The sequence below is a fragment of the Helobdella robusta genome (assembly GCF_000326865.2).
Source record: "Helobdella robusta unplaced genomic scaffold HELROscaffold_7, whole genome shotgun sequence".
Lineage (NCBI taxonomy): Eukaryota > Metazoa > Annelida > Clitellata > Rhynchobdellida > Glossiphoniidae > Helobdella > Helobdella robusta.
Window position 1 is genome coordinate 106,001 of NW_008705398.1, and position 22,749 is coordinate 128,749.

At 36.7% G+C, this 22,749-nt stretch overlaps 7 protein-coding genes across 7 annotated transcripts; 5 read left to right on the forward strand and 2 right to left on the reverse strand.

The window, feature by feature from the left end:
* Positions 1 to 2,317: 2,317 nt before the first annotated feature.
* HELRODRAFT_153213 (hypothetical protein) lies at positions 2,318 to 2,690 on the forward strand (the record flags this gene model as incomplete). The annotated part of the gene is made up of 2 exons (XM_009030632.1): positions 2,318 to 2,510; positions 2,602 to 2,690. Coding segments are annotated over 2 exons (282 nt in total), but the record flags the coding sequence as incomplete, so codon positions are not given.
* A 709-nt stretch (positions 2,691 to 3,399) lies between these two features.
* On the forward strand, positions 3,400 to 3,899 carry HELRODRAFT_153493 (hypothetical protein; the record flags this gene model as incomplete). The annotated part of the gene is made up of 3 exons (XM_009030633.1): positions 3,400 to 3,461; positions 3,593 to 3,710; positions 3,825 to 3,899. Coding segments are annotated over 3 exons (255 nt in total), but the record flags the coding sequence as incomplete, so codon positions are not given.
* Positions 3,900 to 7,480: 3,581 nt separating this feature from the next.
* HELRODRAFT_164616 (hypothetical protein) lies at positions 7,481 to 8,383 on the reverse strand (the record flags this gene model as incomplete). The annotated part of the gene is made up of 1 exon (XM_009030634.1): positions 7,481 to 8,383. The coding sequence occupies one exon, from the start codon at positions 8,381 to 8,383 to the stop codon at positions 7,481 to 7,483; it is 903 nt and encodes a 300-aa protein (XP_009028882.1).
* Positions 8,384 to 8,779: 396 nt separating this feature from the next.
* On the reverse strand, positions 8,780 to 9,158 carry HELRODRAFT_164617 (hypothetical protein; the record flags this gene model as incomplete). The annotated part of the gene is made up of 2 exons (XM_009030635.1): positions 8,780 to 9,027; positions 9,080 to 9,158. The coding sequence occupies 2 exons, from the start codon at positions 9,156 to 9,158 to the stop codon at positions 8,780 to 8,782; spliced, it is 327 nt and encodes a 108-aa protein (XP_009028883.1).
* Positions 9,159 to 10,191: 1,033 nt separating this feature from the next.
* HELRODRAFT_130363 (hypothetical protein) lies at positions 10,192 to 14,552 on the forward strand (the record flags this gene model as incomplete). Its single annotated transcript, XM_009030636.1, has 10 exons — positions 10,192 to 10,305; positions 10,489 to 10,659; positions 10,731 to 10,888; positions 10,998 to 11,078; positions 11,256 to 11,312; positions 12,274 to 12,419; positions 13,033 to 13,321; positions 13,666 to 13,779; positions 13,943 to 14,108; positions 14,415 to 14,552. Coding segments are annotated over 10 exons (1,434 nt in total), but the record flags the coding sequence as incomplete, so codon positions are not given.
* A 1,116-nt stretch (positions 14,553 to 15,668) lies between these two features.
* Positions 15,669 to 15,941, forward strand: HELRODRAFT_153838 (hypothetical protein; the record flags this gene model as incomplete). Its single annotated transcript, XM_009030637.1, has 2 exons — positions 15,669 to 15,746; positions 15,864 to 15,941. Coding segments are annotated over 2 exons (156 nt in total), but the record flags the coding sequence as incomplete, so codon positions are not given.
* Positions 15,942 to 16,157: 216 nt separating this feature from the next.
* Positions 16,158 to 16,538, forward strand: HELRODRAFT_153485 (hypothetical protein; the record flags this gene model as incomplete). Its single annotated transcript, XM_009030638.1, has 2 exons — positions 16,158 to 16,379; positions 16,509 to 16,538. Coding segments are annotated over 2 exons (252 nt in total), but the record flags the coding sequence as incomplete, so codon positions are not given.
* Positions 16,539 to 22,749: the final 6,211 nt, after the last annotated feature.

Below are 22,749 nucleotides of genomic sequence, written 5' to 3' on the forward strand. Positions count from 1 at the left end.
GTTTTTATTAATCATTAATTTTAATAGAATTAGAGACACGGCGGAATGTTGATTTACAAATTGGATCATTTATAAAACTTAAATTCTTGGTATTTGACCCATCCGATGTTACGGACTTTCTTTTATCTCTACAGCCATCATTAAAAAAGGATTTCTTCATTTAATAATATAATATTTAGGTGCTAAAATCTTGTTTTAATTTTTGCCAGTTATTGATCATAATTTTACTCGCAAATACACATAACAAAATATTTCAAAAATATTATATTAAAGTTCTTCTTTAATAATGTTAATAAGTTAAGTCCACAATAATTGGAAAACTGTATTTTGACATTTTTACAACCATTTGCAAACTGAACTGGTCTACTCTGCACATTTCACAGATGTCTTGATTCAAACTTCACAAGATAATGGAGGGTCCACCTGCAAAAAGAACAAAAATATGTCAGCCATCAACAGCGGATGCAGGTATGCATTTGTTTTGTTCACAAAATAAATATTTCCATTGTATTTGGTTACTTATATGAATGTCCTAGAATTTATATTCATATCTTGCTCATTGACGTGGTATTGTTTCAGATTCATGGTCTTTTATGTCTGATATTGAAAGCAAATTACCGGATGAATTATCTACATCTGCAATGACATATGAAATATCAAACAGTTTGGAAAAAAATGGAAATAAAGCTAATCAAATGAGAAACAATTCTTTGACTATAACACTAGCCGGTTCCCAGCAGCAACCAGATGTTGCATTTTGTAATACATCGCAGAGCAATGTTGTGTTAATTACTTGTTGTGCGCCATCAATCACTTCAACACCTAATGTTATGACCAATGTTTCAGCATCTACTTTGCAACAGCATTTGATGAAACAACAGAAACTGCTTAACAGTCAAGCACAGCAGATAGTTACAATCTTGCCACAATCAACTTCCTCCTCTTCAATGTCAGGAGGGCATTTTCAAGCATCACCATCAAACAATATCCAACCCGGTGCTAAACTCAATTTTCCAGTGGCTCTTAACAGCAACAACAACAACCACAATGTTAATAATAACAACAACAATGTTCTTTCTAATGATAATAATTCTCAAAACAGTATGAACCAACAAGCCCGTCAGAATATAATGACCATTGTTGTCCCAAACAGATCAGCAAGTCAGTCAGCATTATCTCAGCAATTTCTTTTCAATGGTAATATTCTTGCCTCTTCAAATCAGCTCAATGTTACCAACTGGTCTCCTGGCATCAACAACAATAACAACATTGCAAATACATCAATTTTTACCAGCACCAACAACAACATCAGCAACAACATTAACAACAATATAATTTTAAATAAAAGTGGAATGCCTTCTGTTATTGACAGCAATAACCCCCAACGTTTTCTTGCTGTCCAACCACGATTCAGTACATCAGCAATTCAAAAATATGTCTTAATAAGTACTGCTGCCAATTCTCTTTCCACCTCCATCAACAACATCATTTATGCCAACAATCTTAGTACCAGCATCCTACCTAGCAATAACAACAACAGCTTTTTAAATCATAATTTAAATAGCAACATAGTGATGAATAACAACTCTTTTGTTGATGTGAATGATGGTAACAAAACTGTTTTGACAAATGCTGATAACGTGAACATAAACAACATCATCGTCAACAATGGAATTCCCAACAACAACAACAACAACAACATTGTCACAAACAATAGTGACTTGATTACAACACCAAGAATAAGAGGTATATCATTTTTAGCACAGCCTAATCAGCTGCAACAACAAGTTAATTTGCAACAAACACAAATACAACATATACAGCAGCAGCACCAACAAAATAATGTGGACACACCTAATATTTCCATGGTTTGTTTGCATTTCTTTATTTAACATTTTTCATGTAGTTTTTCAATTTGATGATGAAATATTTTATTTTTTTTCAAATATAGCTTTCTAGTAGGTTGAACAATCAACAACTGGACCAACTGCAACAGCAGCAGCTGCAACAAAATCAATTGCAACAGTTGTTTATACAGCAACAGCACCAACCAACCCCACAAATTGTCAATAACCAATACACATTCATTTCAACTTCTGTTTTTAATAACTTATCACCTCACTCAGCTCTTTCGAATAACAATATTTTATCATTAACAACAACAACAACACCATCATCATCATCTACAAATATATCTAAAAATCACTTGGATGTACAGCCATCGTCATCATCATCATCATTCTCAACACTGAATGCTATCAGTACAGCCTCTACAACAAGACCATCATCGTCTTCATCTTCAACGTCAAAAGCAACATCAGATCCCAACAAACAAAACTTGATTAGACAGCAGCTGGTGTTGTTGTTGCATGCACACAAGTGCCAGCGAAGAGACCAGGAGATGTTAAGCCTCAACAAAACATTGACGCCATGCCAGATGCCTCACTGTCAAACTATGAAGCATGTCCTGAAACACATGGGCGAGTGCCAGAAGGGAAAGGCTTGCAAGGGTTAGTTGTGTTTTTGATATTTAGCTGAATTGCTGAATTTAGAATATCCTAGCAAATGTGGAATAACTACTTGATTTTTTTAATTTCTCAGTGCCACACTGTGCATCCTCTAGGCAGATCATTACACATTACAAAAACTGCCCACGTAGTGATTGCACTGTTTGCCTGCCAATCAAAAATCCTGGTCAGTATGCCCTTGCATCATCATCATCATCATCATTGCCGTCGTCGTCTTCTTCATCATCGTCATCATTGACAGCCTCATCATCTTCGTCATTGATGCCGTCAGCACTGACATCTGCATCCACAACAGCTGCAACAATGTTTGCCCAGGCATCCACAGCAGTAACAAGTGTTCCTCCTCTTTCTAACCAGCCAGATGTTATGCCTCAACAAAATCATCAGCATCATTTGTTTCAGCAGCAGCAGCAACAACAACCCAACCTGATGCTTGCCTACGAAGCCTTGGGCTTGTCTGCTGAAGAGATTAGTTTGCAAAATGTATGTTATTAAATAATTATTTGTAATTTAATTTCCATTTTAACTTGCTCATCTGGTTCTTTATTAATTATAAATTGTGCATATTATTAGAATATTGTTTGTCAGTCTAACATTTTTTGATTGATGATAGACTGTTGCTGCAAGACATCGGATGTTACAACTGCATCAACAACAACAACAACAGATTCAACAACAACAGGCATCACCTACATCACAAGCAGTATCACATCAAGAACTGATAACATCTTCAGATAATATGCACATTGATCAGGCTAATAATTCTATTTGCTTTGGGGGTGGAGAAAGTTATAGTTATGGAGGACAAAATGGAGGAGGTGCAACTAATCACTTAAATAGTTCTGGGGGTCCAGTTGAGGTAAGGACACCTGTTATGAAACAATGGCATCAGAGTATAACCCAGGATCTAAGAAATCATCTTGTTCATAAACTGTTAGTGCTTTGTTTGATGAGGTTGTTGCTGCAAGTTGTTCATTGGTTGCTAATCTTATAGAAAAACATTTCTGTTTTTGGTACTGTTGTTGTTGATGATGACTTTGTGTATTGATGTTTTTATTTAACAGAGTTCAAGCCATTTTTCCAACCCCTGATCCAAGTTATTTAAAGGACTCTCGAATCCGAAATCTTGTTCAATATTCACGGAAAGTTGAGGGAGACATGTACGAGAAAGCAAACAGTCGGGTTAGTTTCTGGCTCATTCATTTATTAGTGTGTCTGTGTGTTTGTGTGTGTTTAGGAAGATTTTATAGCAAGCATGTAGTCAGACAACCTTATACACCATCAATAATAAAACAGGAAGAATATTACCACTTACTGGCGGAGAAAATTTATCGAATACAAAAGGAGCTGGAGGAGAAGAAATTGAAACGCTCGCAGCAAGAACAGCTGCTCCTCACACAGCGACAACAACATGAAATCAACAGCAGCAGCAACAACATGAATAACCTAAACAGACACAACAACCCTTCAAATTTCAGGATACCACTTGTTAACTTACGGCTGCCACCACCACAAAGTTCCTATTAATTTAATTTTAATGCTTTTAATCACCAATGAATGAAACTAAGTTTTTTCTGTTTCCAGTTTTTATTAACATAAAAAATGATGATATGATTATATGAAATTGCATTGAAAGGCAAAAATAAATTTCTACCAAATTTTTCTTAACCATCCTACAAAGCTGGTTCACTTGTTCCCTCCATGCGACAGCCAGCCAACATAAATTCACCTATCAATCCATTGGTTAGTGAGGTACATACAGTAGAATTTCGTTATAATGTACTTCAATGGACAGGTAGAATTGTTATGTCACGTCCGAGGTACGTTCTCACCCACGCAAAAATTCATGAAACTTTATAGGCAAATAACAATTTGCTAATTAATCTTGAAAAGTGTGCGTTTTTACAATAAAATAGTTTTAAAGTTTAAATATTAAAATTGGAAAATTTTAATGGTTTAGAAAAATCTTTTGGCTGATTTGTGATCAAAATCTAATGCCTCCCATGTTCTTTTAATTCATCTGACATCTTAGGAAATAGAACAAAAGAGCAAAAATCCATCAATTAAATACCATGCAAATAGCGGACTAGTTTATTAATAAATTGTTTTAAACATCTGTTCAGTTATCTTCAACAAATCAAACTTTTCTCCAAGTGAGTCTTATAGGCTTATATAAAAAAAATAATATAATGGATTTTTTATCAACGAGTCAAAATTTTGGTGATTTTCATCAGAAATGCCTTACATTTGCGTATGTTTGGACCATAAACTATTGTACTCTATATCTGAAGGTACTTGTATCCGAGACCATTGTAACGAAGTTTTACTGGATATATATCGTTATGTATATCACCATCGTGAGGTGCTATTTATATATCTGTATGTGTGTGTGTGTGTGTATTGCTGAGAAATGTATTGCATTTTTTAACAATTGTATCTGCGACCTTATTATATATATATATATATATATATATATATATACACAACACAACAACAACACACGTTTAGATGGCATTTTCCCCAAGATCGGGGGTTGCCGTTTGGCTACCTATGATGAAACCGAAATACCCCTCGACGCCATCCACATCTGTCACTCGCCTCAGTATCACGCAACCCCGCTTTCACCCTGTCCTTCTCCACCTGCTCTCTCCATCCCAATCGCGGACGACCCCTTCCTACCACTCCTTCAACCTCGAACTCCAACGCTTGTCTAATCCCGACCCTTTCATCCCTTCTCAACACATGTCCATACCACCGCAATCTCGATCTCCTTATCAATGTCACAATGTCCTCATTCAGTCTCATCATTGACATCAGCTCTGTACTACTCCTCCTATCCTTCACTTTAACCCCACACATCATCCTCACCATAGCTCTTTCAGCCCTCTGCAGTACACTTTCCTCCTCTCTCCTCAACACCCAAGTTTCACCACTATATACCATCGCTGCTCTCACACATGCTTTATATACCCTCCCTTTCATCTTCACTGACCATTTCTTTCCACACAATACCCCACCCAGTTCCCTAAATTTCATCCATCCCACACGAACTCTAGCCGTAACTGCACTCAAACATCCTCCATCCGCATTCAGCTTATCCCCTAAGTAAACAAAGCTTTCCACTCTTTCAATACCACCACTCAACCCCGTCCTTGCGTCCGTCCTATTAATCACACCATGAACACATTTCTTACATTTGAACGTGCCTTCCACCTTTATCAGTGCCCCCCTCACACCACTACATCTCTTATGCACCCATTTCTGACATCCTATACACAATACCGAGTTAGCCTTCACTCTCCTATCACATACCCCACAGGGGTCTATTTTACTTATCACTCGCTCTCCACCTTCCCCACTCACCATTACCTTCGTCTTACCAATATTAACTTTTAACCCTTTCTTTTCAATAACACTTTTCCATCTGTCAAATTTTAACTGCAATTCTTCCATGCTATCAGCCATCAAGACTAAATCATCTGCATACAAAATCTCAAATAACAACCCCTCCATTATGTTTCCACACACAACATCCATCACAATTGCAAACAGAAACGGTGATAACACTGATCCTTGATGCACTCCTACCTTAACACTAAAAGCGTCCGACATCCCCCTTCCAACCCTCACCTTTGTCTTTGCCCCTTCATACAGCTACATCACAGCTTTAACAAGTCTCTCATTCACTCCTTTCTTCCTCAACGCCCATTCAATGACCTTTCTTGGTACTCGATCAAAAGCCTTTTCTAGATCCACAAAACACATGTACAAGAAGAAAGAAGATGTACATGTACATCTTCTTTCTATAATTCTCCTGCAACATTCTCACCATGAACAACGCATCCACCGTTCCCCTACCAGGCATAAACCCACACTGCATTTCATTAACTGTCACCATACTTCTCAACCTCCTCTCAAGCACCCTCTCCACTACCTTCATTTCGTGCTCTAGTAATTTCACACCCCTGTATGACCCACAATCTCTCACATCTCCTTTGCCCTTATACAACGGCACCAACACACTGTGTCGCCAATCCTCAGGTATACCTTCATCATCAAACATACTGTTAGCAATTCTCATCATAACTTCAATTCCTATCACCCCACTCGCTTTAATATGTTCTGCCGCCACTTCCGAAACCCCTGTCGCCTTACCTAGTTTCATTTCTCTAACTGCTTTCTCTACTTCCTCCATCGTCACCTTCTCTATAGGTCCGTGTGTGACCGCGGATTCCACATCTCCATCCCACTCATTCTCTTCATTCATCAACCTTTCCATATGAGCTTTCCACACCTGAGCTTTTTCCTCCTCATCTATGCACAACTTGCCAGATCCATCCCAAACACATCCATTCCCTATAACATCTTTCCTATCCCTCATTGACTGCTTTGCTACTTTGAACATTTTCCTCGAACTCACATCAAATTCCATTTCCTTCATTAACCTATCTGATGCTTTCGTCATTGCAGTTGCCACTGCCTGTTTTGCAACCTTCTTAGCCTTCCTATACTCAGACTCCGCTTCCTCCGTCATGTCCCTTCTCCATACCCTAAACCTCTCCTTCTTGACTTCCAAAACCCTTCTTATATCTTCATCCCACCACCACGTCTCACCATGCCTACACTTTCCTTTCGCCCATCCACATACTTTATCTGCCGTAGCCAACACACAGTCCCTGTATCTCTCCCAAACATCTCTATCCTTACCACTCTCCCTATTTTCAGCCACCTTCACTTCAAATGCCTTCCTCACCTCTGCATCCTGCAACTTCCATGTCTTTCTCTTTGCCACAAACTTATCCTTCTTCCTCCTCCCCATTTCTTTTGATGTCACATCCATCACAACCATACTATGCTGCAACATACCAGGTATCGCCTTCACATTCTTCACATACTTCCTTTGTTTGGCCCTTACCAATATATAGTCTATCATCGATCTATGTTCCCCTGACCTATAAGTAATCAATCGCGCTGGTTCCCTTGTGAACCATACTATGCTGCAACATACCAGGTATCGCCTTCACATTCTTCACATACTTCCTTTGTTTGGCCCTTACCAATATATAGTCTATCATCGATCTATGTTCCCCTGACCTATAAGTAATCAATCGCGCTGGTTCCCTTGTGAACCAAGTATTCCCCACCACCATGCTATGTGCACCCGCTAACTCCAACACTCTACGCCCTTCCTCATTCCGTATACCATATCCCCATCCCCCATGTACACCTTCATATCCGTCTGCATCCGCCCCCACATGACCATTCAAATCACCCAACAACACCACAAACTCATTCAACCCCGCTTGCCCGATCTCGTCAGAAACATCATCATAAAACCTATCCTTCTCCTCTTCCTTCCTACTTTGTTGCGGAGCATATCCTGATATCACCCTCACTATTACTTTTCCAAACACCATCACCACCACAATTACCCCATTGCTTCTCCGCCTCACTTCCAACACCTTCTCCACCAACTCTTCTCTTACCATCACACCAACTCCTCCCGTACCATCATCCCCCTTCCACCACAACTTATATCTTCCACCTTTAGCCTCCACAAACCTTGTACCCTCACCCTTCCATCTGATCTCCTGTAATGCAGCCACGTCAACCATTCTCCTCTGCAGCTCCTCCACCACTTCCAAACTTCTTCCTGTCAACGTGCCTACATTCCAGGTACCAAACCTCCAATCCCTTGGTCTACAAGTAGTCCTTCCATCTATAGTGCCTTGCACCGCCACACTATAGAGTGGGGTGCCAGTAGCCAGACCATCCACAGGGCCTTGCACCACAACCCCATGGACTGGGTCTCCGGAGATTCTTCGCACCCTCTTCTGCCGGATACTGAGGGCCATTGTTTTTTCCGTCATCATAAGTATTATTATTTGGCTAGTTTTTACACAGGACGCCCTTCCTTACGCAACCACAGTTATAAGCGGTGGGCCTAGCCTTTGATGATCCAACATCACTCACAAGGCAGTGAGGGTCAGTTTAATGTCATAACCAGGACACTCATAACCAGGACACACACACATATATATATATATATATATATATATATATACATACGAGGTTTTATTGTATATATATATATATGTGTGTGTGTGTGTGTGTGTGTGTGCGTATGCGCGTGAAGATTAAGAAATAACTGTTTATATTTATGTACGAAATGTTTATCATTCAGCCATTCCTGCTACTGTATATTTAATGCATGCATATTTACAGTTTACTTGTTTTTGTTGCCTGTTCATTCAGCTGCCTCCTCCTGTATCGCCACGGCCATCAACATCATTGTCCATAGCAGCAGCAAGCACAACATCAAGTAGCATCAACAGCTTGAATTCCCCGCAACAACAGTTGAAAAATATTCTCATCAAACAGGTCTGATCAAATTTCATTCCCACCTCCTTTATTCCCTTCAAGAGTATGCTGTTGAGAATGTTAAATAGCATGCCTATGATCTCCTTATTTAATAAGAACTCATCACTAAATGATTTAACTGTTACACACATAATAAAATAATAATTGTAGTTATTTATTATCGTCGTTACTACTGCGCAGAGCCTGGAACAGCAGCAGCACCAACAGAACCTGAACAAATGCCGCATGCTTCCATGGCCAACGAGTCATTTTGCATCTCCTACATCATCATCATCGTCATCATCGCCTTCATTCATTCTCCCCACACATTCACCTTCTTTCAATAATTCATTTGGTTCATCCTCGACACCTCCAGTGGTTGTTGGTGGTGGTGGTCCACAAGGTGCTGGCATTGTAAAGAAAGATGTGGGGTTCGTTCACTCTGTTTCTCTTTACTTGATGTGTGTTTTTTGGTAGTCATGACAAACGTGATGCCATCTCGTGATCATCTTCCATTCTTATTTGGTCTGTTCTTATCACACAGGTCTCAAGACTCTATCGAAGATACTCAGATAAAAATTAAAGTTGAAGAAAATTTAAAAGAGGATGACGATATTAATCTATCGTTGTCGTCATCATCGACGAAAAATGATAATTATTTCAAAGTGGAGCCAACAACATCATCACACATTGCTGGCTCACATAAACAAGTTAAAGAAGAAGTGGAAGATGGCAAGTCACAGGCTTTCTTACAGCAACAACCACATCAACAGATTGATGGTGGCAAGTTGCTTCCAACTTCAAATGTCGAAAGTAAAGTTAACATCTTCTCCACATGTGAGGCAATAACATCTTCATCGACATCATCACCATTACTAAGTAGAACCAATGTGCCACAAACAAAAATTGGCAAATTTATGAGTAATTTTTTCAGTTTTAAACAATTTTCAATGTTTAATGAAGTTTATTTATTAACTTATGTGGTAGATTCGTGCAGATTTATAATGGAGGACACATATTTGAAAAATATATCGAATCAAGTGATGCAGGCATGCAGTGCGGCTGCCTTCTTCAAAATATTGAGATTGGGATCAAATTTTTTAAATTTTCATCTGTTTTATGATATTTTCTTCATGTAGGTGATAAATAATAACTGAATATAATTTAGAAAGAAAGACTTAAATTCGTTCTTTTCAAATTCTTGCATTTACTGTAAGCAAACGTATTATGTACTATACTAGTCAGTTGTACACACATGCATGAAAATAAACACGAGTACTTGTATGAACACACACACACAGCTTGGAAGCCAAATGAATTGAGGCTACATTTGTTGCCGACATTAGAAAAGTTGTACAGATTGGATGAGTCCATCCCTTTTAGACAACCTGTTGATCCAGTGCTCTTGCAGATACCCGTACGTTACAGATAGTTGTTTGTTGTTTTGCTGTTGTTCTACATTATGTTGTTGTATAGTTGTAACATTTGCATAGCACAATATTTTGAATGTTTAGCGTATAATTGATTGACATAGCTTAGCTATAAAACTATTTCAAACTATACAAAACGTTTATTCGTTCAATGGGTGGACTGACTGCAGGATTATTTTGACATCATAAAACACCCGATGGACCTGTCGACAATCAAACGAAAGTTGGACACAGATGGTTACCAAGACCCATGGCAGTATGTAGAAGATGTGTGGCTCATGTTCGAAAATGCTTGGATTTATAACAGGAAAACATCGAGAGTGCACAAATTCTCTACCAAGGTACACTCTTTATACTCTTTCTTCTTTCCTTCCACATTTGTGTACTTACATATAACTTTTGCTACATTCAGCTGTCTGAGGTGTTCGAAGGAGAGATAGATGGTGTGATGAGGGCGCTTGGTTTCTGTTGTGGCAGGAAGTACATGTTCTCTCCACAGGCTCTCTGCTGCTATGGAAAGGCAATGTGCAGCATTCCGGTCAATGCTGTCTACTACAGCCATCAGAATAGGTCAGTGACTCTTGTTACCCTTGACCATCGTCAGGAGAATGATGATGGTGATGAGGTCGTGATGGTGATGGTGATGATGACGAGAACAACGATGATAAATTTACTGCAGGTATGTATTTTGTGAAAAATGTTTCTTGGACAACAAGTCGGAAGAGATGGAATTAAATGAAGATGCTACACAGCCCAACATGTATGTCATCCAATCCTTGTTAATGATATTAATTTTAGTGATGATAATAATAATGTTCCCGTTCGTTCATTGTCCATTTGAATGTCACTAAATGGCTTGTTTTGTGTTTTATTATTAATGGTAATTTTCATCAATGATTGTGTTTTATAGTTTAGCAATTTACTTTGTTGTTTACAGACGCATAAGGAAAGAGTTATTTGAGAAAACGAAAAACAATCAATTAGAAATGGAGCCGTAAGTTTCTTTGGTGTGGTAGATAAGTGATGCAATAAATAGAAATAATATTGATCGTCGTCATCATCTTTTGATCAAATTATCATATTCCTTCATGGGTCATCATCATCCTACATGCCTCAAACATATTGTCCCCGTCACCACCACTAACTGGCTGCTTAACAATACTGATAATTTCTATCGTGTTTTGAAATGTTCTGTCGGCACCAATACTCCTTTCTGAAAGTTTAACTGGCAATACCAATACTTTGTATTTTTCAAACGATGCGACACGAATGCGGAACTTTTATTCTATCCATAACAGTGTGTTTCGTATTTGTAATTGAGTAAAATGAAAATGATTGTTTGAAAAATTTACTTCCAGGGCTCTTAATTTTTTCAGAATGATAAGAGCAATCGTTTGTCGAGTGTTTCATAAATAAAACATGATTGCCAACAAATAAAAGATTATTTCAACAAACAAACAAATAAAATTATTTCAACAAAAACGGGTGAAGATATCTTTATTTTTATTTTAACAAATCAATAAATAAATGCTTTTTATTAGTTGAAACAATTTGTTAATTAAAAAATTAAACACTTTTTTGAAGTAGTTTTGGACCACTGAGCAGAGGAGTGACGTTTCGGGATTCAAAGTGTAGCGGTTGCGAAACAACTTTTTGAAACGAACATGAAAAATGGCAGCAAATCTTAATTTAAATCATAAAAATTTACCATTTAAAGACGCGTTTAATTTTGAAAATAGAAATTGTCATTAATTACGATACATCCATTTTACATTAGCAAGTATTTCTATCCGGTATCAATTTTTTTTTGTCTAAAAAGTATCGGAGATATCGAGTTTGATACTTGGCATCTAAAGATTTACCAATACTGAAAAGATATCGTCGATACAACATGGTCGATAGCGATATTTTGAAATTAACAGCCATCATCAATCACCATGCTCACTCCATCCTAGATTCATAGAGTGCTCACTCTGTGGCAAGAAACAACACCAGATATGTTCGTTGTACTTGGAAGCTGTTTGGCAGGGCTCCTTTGTATGTCAACAGTGTTCAACTGCCAACAACATCAAGAGAAAGGAAAATAAATATACTGCAAAAAGTAAACTCCCTTTTGATATATTTATTTTTCAATAATTTGTACTGGCCATATTACAAATATGTTAATTAATTAATTAAAATCGTTGAATGGTTGTTTTTTCCTGTGTTTTGTGGTTTTTTCCTTTAGTATTGTATCAAAGAGATACAATTTTATAGCATGATTCATTGTAATTATTAACGTGTGCATAGTTGCCAACCGTCCCGAATTGGGCGGGACATCCCTAATTTTGCTCCCCATACCCCCGCGTTCCACTTCGGTGTCCGCAGGACACATATTTGTCACATATTGAGACACTTTTTGCGAAACCAAAACAAATAGTGAAATATTGAAATAACAATTTAATAAATTTAAAAAAGCTCACGAAAAAAGCGCCGATTTCTTCGATGTTTCCAACACAAATAACATCTTTTAACTTCATTGCTATGTCTATGAAGCAGAAAAATTTCGGATACCGGCGTTTCATTTTAATTGCGGTGTCGATCATGATTATGATTCTCAATAAAACAACAAAGGAAAACGCCGACTGTTCATTTAATTTAATTGATATATCGATGATGATTATGATTATACAAAAAGCAAAGTACTCTGCAAGTTCACGATATTTTCTTGATAGGACTGCCACAAACGAAACTTGGAACTTATTTGGAGGCCCGAGTGAATTCGTTCCTAACAAAAAGTGATTGTGGTGCCGGAGAGGTGACCATCCGAGTTCTTTCCAGCTCAGAAAAAACAGTGGAAGTTAAGCCATTAATGAGAGGTCGACATGGAGATGAGATGCCAGATTCCTTTCCATACACAGCCAAATCCATATTTGCTTTCGAAGAAATAGATGGATGCAGTATATGCTTCTTTGGAATGCATGTACAAGAATATGGGTCAAACTCTCCTGCTCCAAATGCTAGGTTGGTGTTGATTGGTTGGTTGGTTGGCTGGCTGGTTGTTTTTGATTAGTTGATGTTTGTTTGTTTGTTTGTTTGTTTGTTTGTTTTGTTTGTTTGTTTGTTTGTTTGTTTGTTTGTTTGTTTGTTTGTTTGTTTGTTTTGATGATTTGGCTGTTGGTTGGTTGGTTGCTCGTATTTGACGGATGATAACTGTGCATCAGTTCGTAATTAATTTTGGCTAGTTCATTAGTTTTTTTTGTTGTGATGCTGATGAAGAATTGAAGTTGATGTTATTAATAACGCACATGTTGCTGATGGAAGCATTGTAGTGTTAAACAAACAAACAAACAAACAAACAAATACAGGCGTATATACATTGCCTACTTGGACAGTGTAAATTTCTTTCAACCTAAGCACATGCGGACTCCCGTTTACCATGAAATACTCATTGGCTACCTTGATTATGTTAAAAAATTGGGGTAGGTAAGATTTTTAAGGAACATATTTTAAATAGTTTGATAAAATTTCATATTAGTTGTAATATTGTTTAATTGTTATCGCAACTATTATGTCCTACAATTATTATTATTATGTGTTTGGTGATGAATACATAGGAAAATTTTGGGTTTTTTTCGTTAATAGTTACGCGACAGCTCATATTTGGGCCTGTCCGCCAAGTGAGGGAGACGATTACATCTTCCACTGCCACCCTCCCGACATGAAGATCCCAAAGCCAAAACGACTGCAGGACTGGTACAAGAAGATGCTTGACAGAGCTATCATGGAAAAAATTGTCGTCGATTATAAGGTGGCTAATTCAGTTTTTTGCAGCCTTCCATTGTTTCATTTGCCCATTCATTTGTTCCTTCATGAGTGCTGTGCTGTGCCATTTATCTCATTATCTGATTGACACCATTCGTTCTGCACTTTTCAAATGCCTTTTGCCGTAATATATCTGTGAACAACAGTTTCCTGCATTATCGTATTTAGGTTTATAAAGGACCACCTGACAGCCAACTCATCCATCATGTCATTCATTCATTCATTCGTTCGTTCGTTCATACATGCATGCATGCATGCACTGACTCGGCTATCACAAATTTGTTGTTACCAGGACATCTTGAAGGATGCGGTAGAGAACAACATCTCCAGTGCCACTGAACTTCCATACTTTGAAGGGGATTTTTGGCCGACGGTTCTCGAGGACAGCATCAAGGAGTTGGAGTTTGAGGAGGAGAAGAGGAAGAGAGAGAGTGAATTACTACTCACTGAACAGCAACAAATCATTCCTTCTAATCAAATGATAACAACGACAACGTCCTCCTTATCATCTTCTGCTCTCTATGGATCCAGTACCTTAACTTCATCCTCATCAACAACATCATTGGCAATGACAACTGCTGCACCATCAACCACGACAGCTCTCACAACAGTATCAGTGACTGCAACAACAACAACGACTACAACGACATCAACATCGAATGGCAATTTGAATGAAAGCTCTCTGAATGATGATCAGAACAGTATGGACATTGAAGATTGCAACTCTTCAAATAATGCATCATCAAATGCTGAAGTACAACCTCTTTCAACTCTATAATAATAATAATTATTTATTCATGTAGATCAAACTTCTATCTGGAAATAATTTTTATCACTTAATTTTTAATTGATTTTGTTTAAATTGTTCAATGTAGAAAAATTGATCACCAATTGACTGAGTGATAGATTGCATGTTAATTGATTGATGGATTTATATAGAATTCCCAGATTGGCAAGAAGAAGGGACAGAAAGGAGCAATAAAGAAGAAAAGTTCAAAGATGAAAGGAGGTCAGTTATGCTCTCTTTATCAATCTATTTATTCATCAATCTATCTATCTATCTATCTATCTATCTATCTATCTATCTATCTATCTATCTATCTATCTATCTATCTAACTATCTAGCTATCAACTTGGACAGGGATTATAGCTTCACCGTCAGTATACTTATAATAAATCATATCTTCGCAATGTTGCAGAAAATGTTCATTTAGGAAGTCATTAAAATATTATTTTAACTAAATATTCAGGCAATAAGAAAAACCAAGCTCCGAAAATAGAGGCAACAAATGGTAATGAACTGACATCGAAAGTGTTGCAGATGATGGAGAAGCATAAAGAAGTTTTTTTCGTAGTGAAGTTGTACCATCCAATGTGTGTTCCATCCCTGCCTCCGATCCAAGATCCCGATGCATTTGTTACAAATGATTTGATGGATGGTCGGGATGCCTTCCTGATGATGGCCAGGGAGAAACATTACGAGTTTTCAAGTCTGAGGAGAGCCAAGTTTTCAACGCTAGTCATGTTGTATGAGCTGCACACACAGGGAAGGGAGGCTTTTGTCTATGCGTGCAACAATTGTAAAGCGAACATTGAGATACATTATCACTGTACTGTTTGTGAGGTTAGCCAGATCAACTTCATCAACATCATTATTCTTACCATTATCTTCATTAAATTTATAGTTATTTCTGACCTCATTCATTACCGTTAGCATATTCACGATCATCATTATTTGCAGGACTTTGATCTTTGTACCTCATGCTATGAAAAGCTGAATCACGAGCACAAGATGGAGAAGAGGTCGATGGATTTGGATGGAGGTGCTCCGGGAGGAAGTAGTTCTGGCTATGGAGTAGGAGTGAATGGAAGTGTGGCTGAAGATGGAAGGAATATTAGCCAGCAAGAAGTATTCCATTTTTTAAAATGTGTTTTGCGTTCATCTTAAAATCATCTGAATCAAAATTAACAAGTCATTCATAAATCAATCGATTTATGTATTTTATCTCCGCATGAACACCTGCTCAAACATTCACAGGCTCGGAGATTATCCATTCAGCGCTGCATACTTTCCTTGCTACATGCATGCACGTGTCGTGATGCCAACTGCAGGTTAGCCAGCTGCCAGAAGATGAAGAAAGTTATCATGCACACAAAACAGTGCAAGCGAAAACATACCCACAACTGCCCCATATGCAAGCAGCTTTTTGCTCTCTGCTGGTACCATGCTAAACATTGTAGAGAGATAAAGTGCCAGGTTACATAAACTTCTATCCTTGTTTTTAACTTCATTTTCAACTTATTATAATAATTATTATAACTTACTGATAGATATGAATAGATACAAGTGCATGTTAACATATCATTCACTAACTGCCAACAACAGGTCCCTTACTGCTTGACTTTCAAGCAGAAGCTGCAGCAACAGCAGAGTCAACAACGAATGCAACAAGATATGCTGATGAGAAGAAGAATTGAAACGACCCTACAAAACGCTGGTGCCAACAGTTGCAACAGTTCTAACAACAATGGTGGAAGCGGCTCTAACAACAACGCTGGGGGCTCTCTTTCTTCATCTTCATCAACTTTACAGGTTTCTTTTATTTATTTTCGGTTTTGTTTTTAACGCTAAAGAGGCCCCTTAATCCAGCCCCAACCTTTTTTTTCGAATATTTATCAAAATAAAACACGTAGTCATGAAGCAGAATATGTTTATTTGAATATTTTTCAATTTATCTTGTGATGTACTTACAATAAGTTGTCTTGAACTTTGTACAAGCGATGGTTAAATAACTTCTTTCTTTTATTTAGCTGCTAAATTTTCATCAGCAGCAGCAGCACCATCACCAACAGAGCATACCGCAGAAGTTAGTGGCACCAGTTCACTCGTCCTCTTCACCATCACCGTCGTCTGCATCAACTCATAACCAATCAGCTGTAAATTCACGACTCTTGCAACATCAACTTCTGCAGCAGCACATGCAACTGCCTACTGCTGATAATTCTCTTCTTCCAATGTCAAATCAAAATGTCATCATGATGCAACAACATCTGCAACAGCAGCAACAACTTCAACAACAACAACAACTTCAACAACAACAGCAACAATTTCAACAGCAACAGCAATCATTTGTCATGCATACAACCGACCCACATCAGGCCAATTGTTTTGCTGGATCACACTTACAACAACAGCAGCAACAACATTCTGAATCGATGGATGTAAGCTGCACTGTCGTTGCTAACCAGACATTGCCATCTGCAGCTCCTACCATTGCCCCATCTTCGAACCAGCTCAACAACCAACAGTTTCAGCACATGCAACACCTCCAACAACAACAGCATTTACATCTACAAATTCAACAGCAACAACTTCAGCAACAACATCTGCAACAGCAAATTGTATCAACGAGCAATAATAGCCATGTTGGTAGTACTAGCAACAGCAGCAGCATAAGTCGAACGCCATCGAGTTCCTCCTCAATGTCCCCTGCGGTTAGGCAGAAGTTTGTGGAGCTCCTCACTGGCAACTCCCAGCAAATTGCTGAGTACATTAGAGTCAGTTCCTTTCTTGCTCGCTTGCTTTTCATTTATTCATCTTCTTTTCTGTTTTCTTACACCACGTTGCCAATTCTCTCACTTTCTCTCTCTCTCTCTCTCTCTCTCTCTCTCTCTCTCTCTCTCTCTCTATCTATCTATCTATCTTTTTATACTGTTCTAGAATTGAGTTTTTTGTTAAAGATTCATCTTTCAGAAAATTACTTAGCTTCATATGTACTGTAAAGTTTGCAATTTTAAATTAGAATTTTTATTATTAAGTGATTAATTTGAATTTATACTGTTAATAAAACAATACAGAATCAGCAGCAGCAGCAACAACAACAACAGTTACAATTACAGCAACCACAGAACAGATTGATTCTCGGAAGTCGTACAATCAACAACAATAACAACAGACCTGTCTTGTTTTCATCGATACGACAGCCTCTATCACAACAACAACAACATCTCAACAGCATTCGACTGCAGTCTGATTCCACTAGAATTATTTTAAGCAGCAACAACATATTACAGCAGCAACAAAATCAACAAATGGCTCAAATTCAGCAGCGTCAGGTAACCCCACCAGCTAGGCCTCAACAACAAAATCTCTTACAATTGCAAAGAACCCAACCATCACAGCAACAACAACAGCAATTACTGATTCAACAACAACAGTTACTACAGCAAACACAACAACAGTTACTACAACAAACACAACAACAAACACAGCAGCAGCAACTGATGCAACAGTTGGTTCCTACATCATCAACTAGATTGAATATAACAAGCAATTCGTTTGGACCTTCCTCGAACCAACAATTCCAACAACAGCAACAGTTAAATTTGCAGCAGAACCAATCAGTAGTCTTGTTAATGAACAACAGTAACACTAATAACAACAACACCGGCAACAACATCGTTGAAAACCAGCAACTTGAACAACAACAACAACAGATTAGGCAGGAGCAGTTGATGTTAACACAAATACATTCAGACCTTCCGTCCGTCGTGCAGACTCACAACAACAACAGCAGCAACAATAATAATAATAATAACGACAATAATAATAACGACATGGCTGACAACAACAGTTCTGACTATATTACAGCTCAAGATCAGCTATCAAGATTTGCTGAACAATTATAATAGAGGAGTTTTCATCCATCCATACATCTGTCTCTCTGCCTGTCTATAAATCCTTTCAATAAGCATAGATTGATTGATTGATTGGCTGATTGATTGGCTGATTGATTGGCTGATTGATTGGCTGATTGATTGGCTGATTGATTGGCTGATTGATTGGCTGATTGATTGGCTGATTGATTGGCTGATTGATTGGCTGATTGATTGGCTGATTGATTGGCTGATTGATTAATTACCTGAGTGAACAACTAACTGATTTGATAAACTATGTCATTTGTTCATTCATTTTTTTCATTCAATTTTTTTTCATTCTTTTATTTGTTTAAGTTGTTGTCAAATCAATTAATGAATGGCGTCTCAATAGATTACAATTCTTTCTAATTAGCCAGCCGTTGTCGAAATTATTGGGTTGGTGTTCAGTCATTCTGTGTTGTTGTCATGAAATGTGATGTGGTTCAAGGAGTGTGATGTGATGTGTAATAATTACATAATTACTTTTAAATGCTTATCTCAATCATATTTTATTTTAAAAATTCTATATTTCTATTATCATATTTTGAAAATCTAATTTAACTGTTTGTGTGATAGCATTGTATTCAAAAGTTAATTTCAAATAAACTACGTCCGTATGTTTTTGAACAAATGTGTGTGCGTGTGTGCGTGTGTGTGTGTGTGTGATATTGAATACGAGAATATGGAAGCGTAATCAACTTTGTGCATGAGACTGTAGCATCATGAAATTATTTATTATAAGGTTTGTTCATTTGTTAATTCGTTCGTTCGTTTGTTTAACTGCGGTTTCATGCATTCATTCATTCATTTGTTTGGTTGTCTGCCCCTTTTTGAATTTTAGTAATTCTTCTTCGGTGGCATTTTAACGTGTTTGTATATATTTGTATACGTCTGTATTTCACATGTGTGCATACACTTTTGAATATATATATATATATATATATTTGTAAGTGTGTGTGTGTGTGTGTGTGTGTGTGTGTGTGTGTGTGTGTGTGTGTGTGTGTGTGTGTGTTATGGTTGGTTATAATTCATGCAAGATGCGATGGGCTGATGAATGTGCTGTTAAGTTTCAAGCATCATCATACTCTTAAACAATCAAAATTATATTTTTATATATTAATCATTCACTCATTTGCTTATTCATTCTTTAGCCCATTCATTCATTCATCTAATATTCTTATTTATTTTTTTCATTTTATGAATTTATTTTTATAACAAATTTATTTTTGTTCATCATTCACATTTCATTCTTATCATACATCAGTTATCTCCATTTAACAATTAATTCAATTGTATATATCTTGTCCTTTATATATATATATATATATATATATATATATATATATATATATATATATATACACATACTTTATGTTTGTATATATATATATATATACATACTTTATGTTTGTATATATATACACACACGTTATTGTCTAATTTGAAGTATGTTTGTGTGCTTCCTCGTAAATTTTTGTGATCGGCTGCTCGCTAATTATTATTTTTAAAATTTAAACTCTTCAGCTAGTGTGGTAGTGAATTTGAAAATATTTTTCTGTTTAACTTTCTTTTCATAGTTGGTTGATTGGTTGGGTTGGTTATCTATCTGCTTGTTGCATAGTGACAGTGTAAGTTTTATGCCTAATTATTTAATTCCACGGCTGCCTGGCTGTTGTTTCTTTCAACTCAGTGCTACCTTCTTACTCTGGAGCGCTCTCTTCTTTTGTTGCTGCTTTTATTCTCTATTATTTGTTGCTAAATTGTTGTTTCGATGAGATATTTTGTTTTTATGTTGTTTCAATTTTTCATCGCTTTAATGAATACGAATTTTTTCATTCATTCATTCTTTCATTCATTCAATCATTCATTCGTCTCTTTCAGTTATTAATGCGAAGCACTTTTATGCCTTTGACACCAGTTGCTCGACTACCTTATAATGTGTCTGTCTGTTTGACTGTCTGCCTATCTCCATTTCCTCATTAGTTCATATTTTTTCATCAATTCATCTACTTATTGGGTTGTTTGTTTGTTTGTTTATAAATATATTATATTTATTTATTTATAATTATTTATATTTATTTATTTATCTCTTTATTCTATTCATCCATTCATTTATTTGCAGAGCTTGCAAATAAAAAATTAATAAACGTTTGCATCCTTCGCATGCGTACGTGTGTAGTATGCCTAATTATAATTTTATACCAATATATATATATATATATATATATATATATATATATAGAGAGAGAGAGAGAGAGAGAGAGAGAGAGAGAGAGAGAGAGAGGTTAGGTTGAGTAGGGTGCTTATTCATTTGATGCATGTATTGAAAATAATGATAGATATGGTGATGAAAATGATGACGACGATGATGAATGAGTTCCTATGCAATTACGTTATCTTATTAATTAATCATCCTATCATTTTTTTATTTACTTATCCATTTATTCATTCAGTCAATCATTCATTCGTTCTATTTCTGCGGTTTGTAGCAGCTTGTTAATTCTTTGCATGTGTGTAAGTATGTATATGTGTGAGTATGTGTGTGAGTATGTGTGGGTGCGCGCGTGTGTGTGTATATGTGTGCGTATTTGTATGTATGTACGTGCTTTTTGTACATGCAGAACTGATAACATGTGAGCGAACATGTGTAGCATTTCACGGTGTGATGATGCATGTTCTGAAATATCTCTCAGGTTCGTGTGTTCGTGCATTTAGTTAGATTCCGCGTTTCATCTCCACATACACGTACACTGTGCAGTACACACGCGGTTGTACTCTGCTGCCATAGTTGGTGTCTGCTCGCGAAGAAAGAGCAGGCATCACATTAGCGTTATTGTTAAGCTAATTAGTTTTTTTAATACGTTTGTTTGATCATTATCTTGTGGTGTTAATTAAATAATTAGTTAATTTGTTTATTTATTCATTCGTTTGTTTATGTACTTATTTCCAGTCTTCTGTCCAGTTTGAGTTCCGCATGGCAGTTGAATTGAATGGAATAACATTTTTCTTGCATCGTTATTATCATTCGTTCCTATGGAAAAGTTATTAACATATATCATAGTTGTTAACAGTAGTAATAATAATAATAATAATAGTTATTATTATTGTTGTTGTTATTTTATTGGTACGAGTTTACATTAGCTTTGGAAGTATATATAATATTAGAGAGCCCATTTTTTAGGAAGCTGTATATTTCCTGGTTTGAACTTTCATTCGTTCATTTGTCTACTCAACTTTTTTAAGAACGAAATTGTCATTTGACCATCATCCTTATTGTTATCATCGTAGTAGCTGTACTTATCCAGTATTTTGCATGATCAAGTGCTCTTCATCATCATCTTCGTCTGCTTTTTCGTTTTCATCTTTAAGTTTTACCATCGTTATGTTTTTCAGTTTTTATTATTGTCAGAGTTTATGTACTTGTCTATACTTACACACACACACACACATATATATATATATATATATAGATATATATTTAATATGATATATTTGTTATTCACGGACGGAATCATATTTAATTTGCTTGTTGGTTCTGCATTAAATATGTGGAAGAGGAAGACATGAGTGTGTGTCCGTGCGTGATTGCTTGTAGGTACTTCTATGAATTTAGACTATGTATGCATCAATTGACTACTACTGATTATGTTACTATGTAGATAGATTATGAATGAAGTATTCTTTGTTTGTTGGCGCTTCTCATGTTTCTCATTGGCACCTCTTACATCGTCGGTCGCGCTTCGCCGTCAACCTAATAAACCTGATAGACATTGTTATTATTAATTGCTTATATTTTAATAATGATTGTAATGACACTTAGATTGTGAGGAACTATTTGTAAAAAGTGTTTAATATTGTATATATTTAACTTCAAAGACATCGTTTCTTATATTAGTTCAATAATTATTCATTGTTATCATTATCGAATT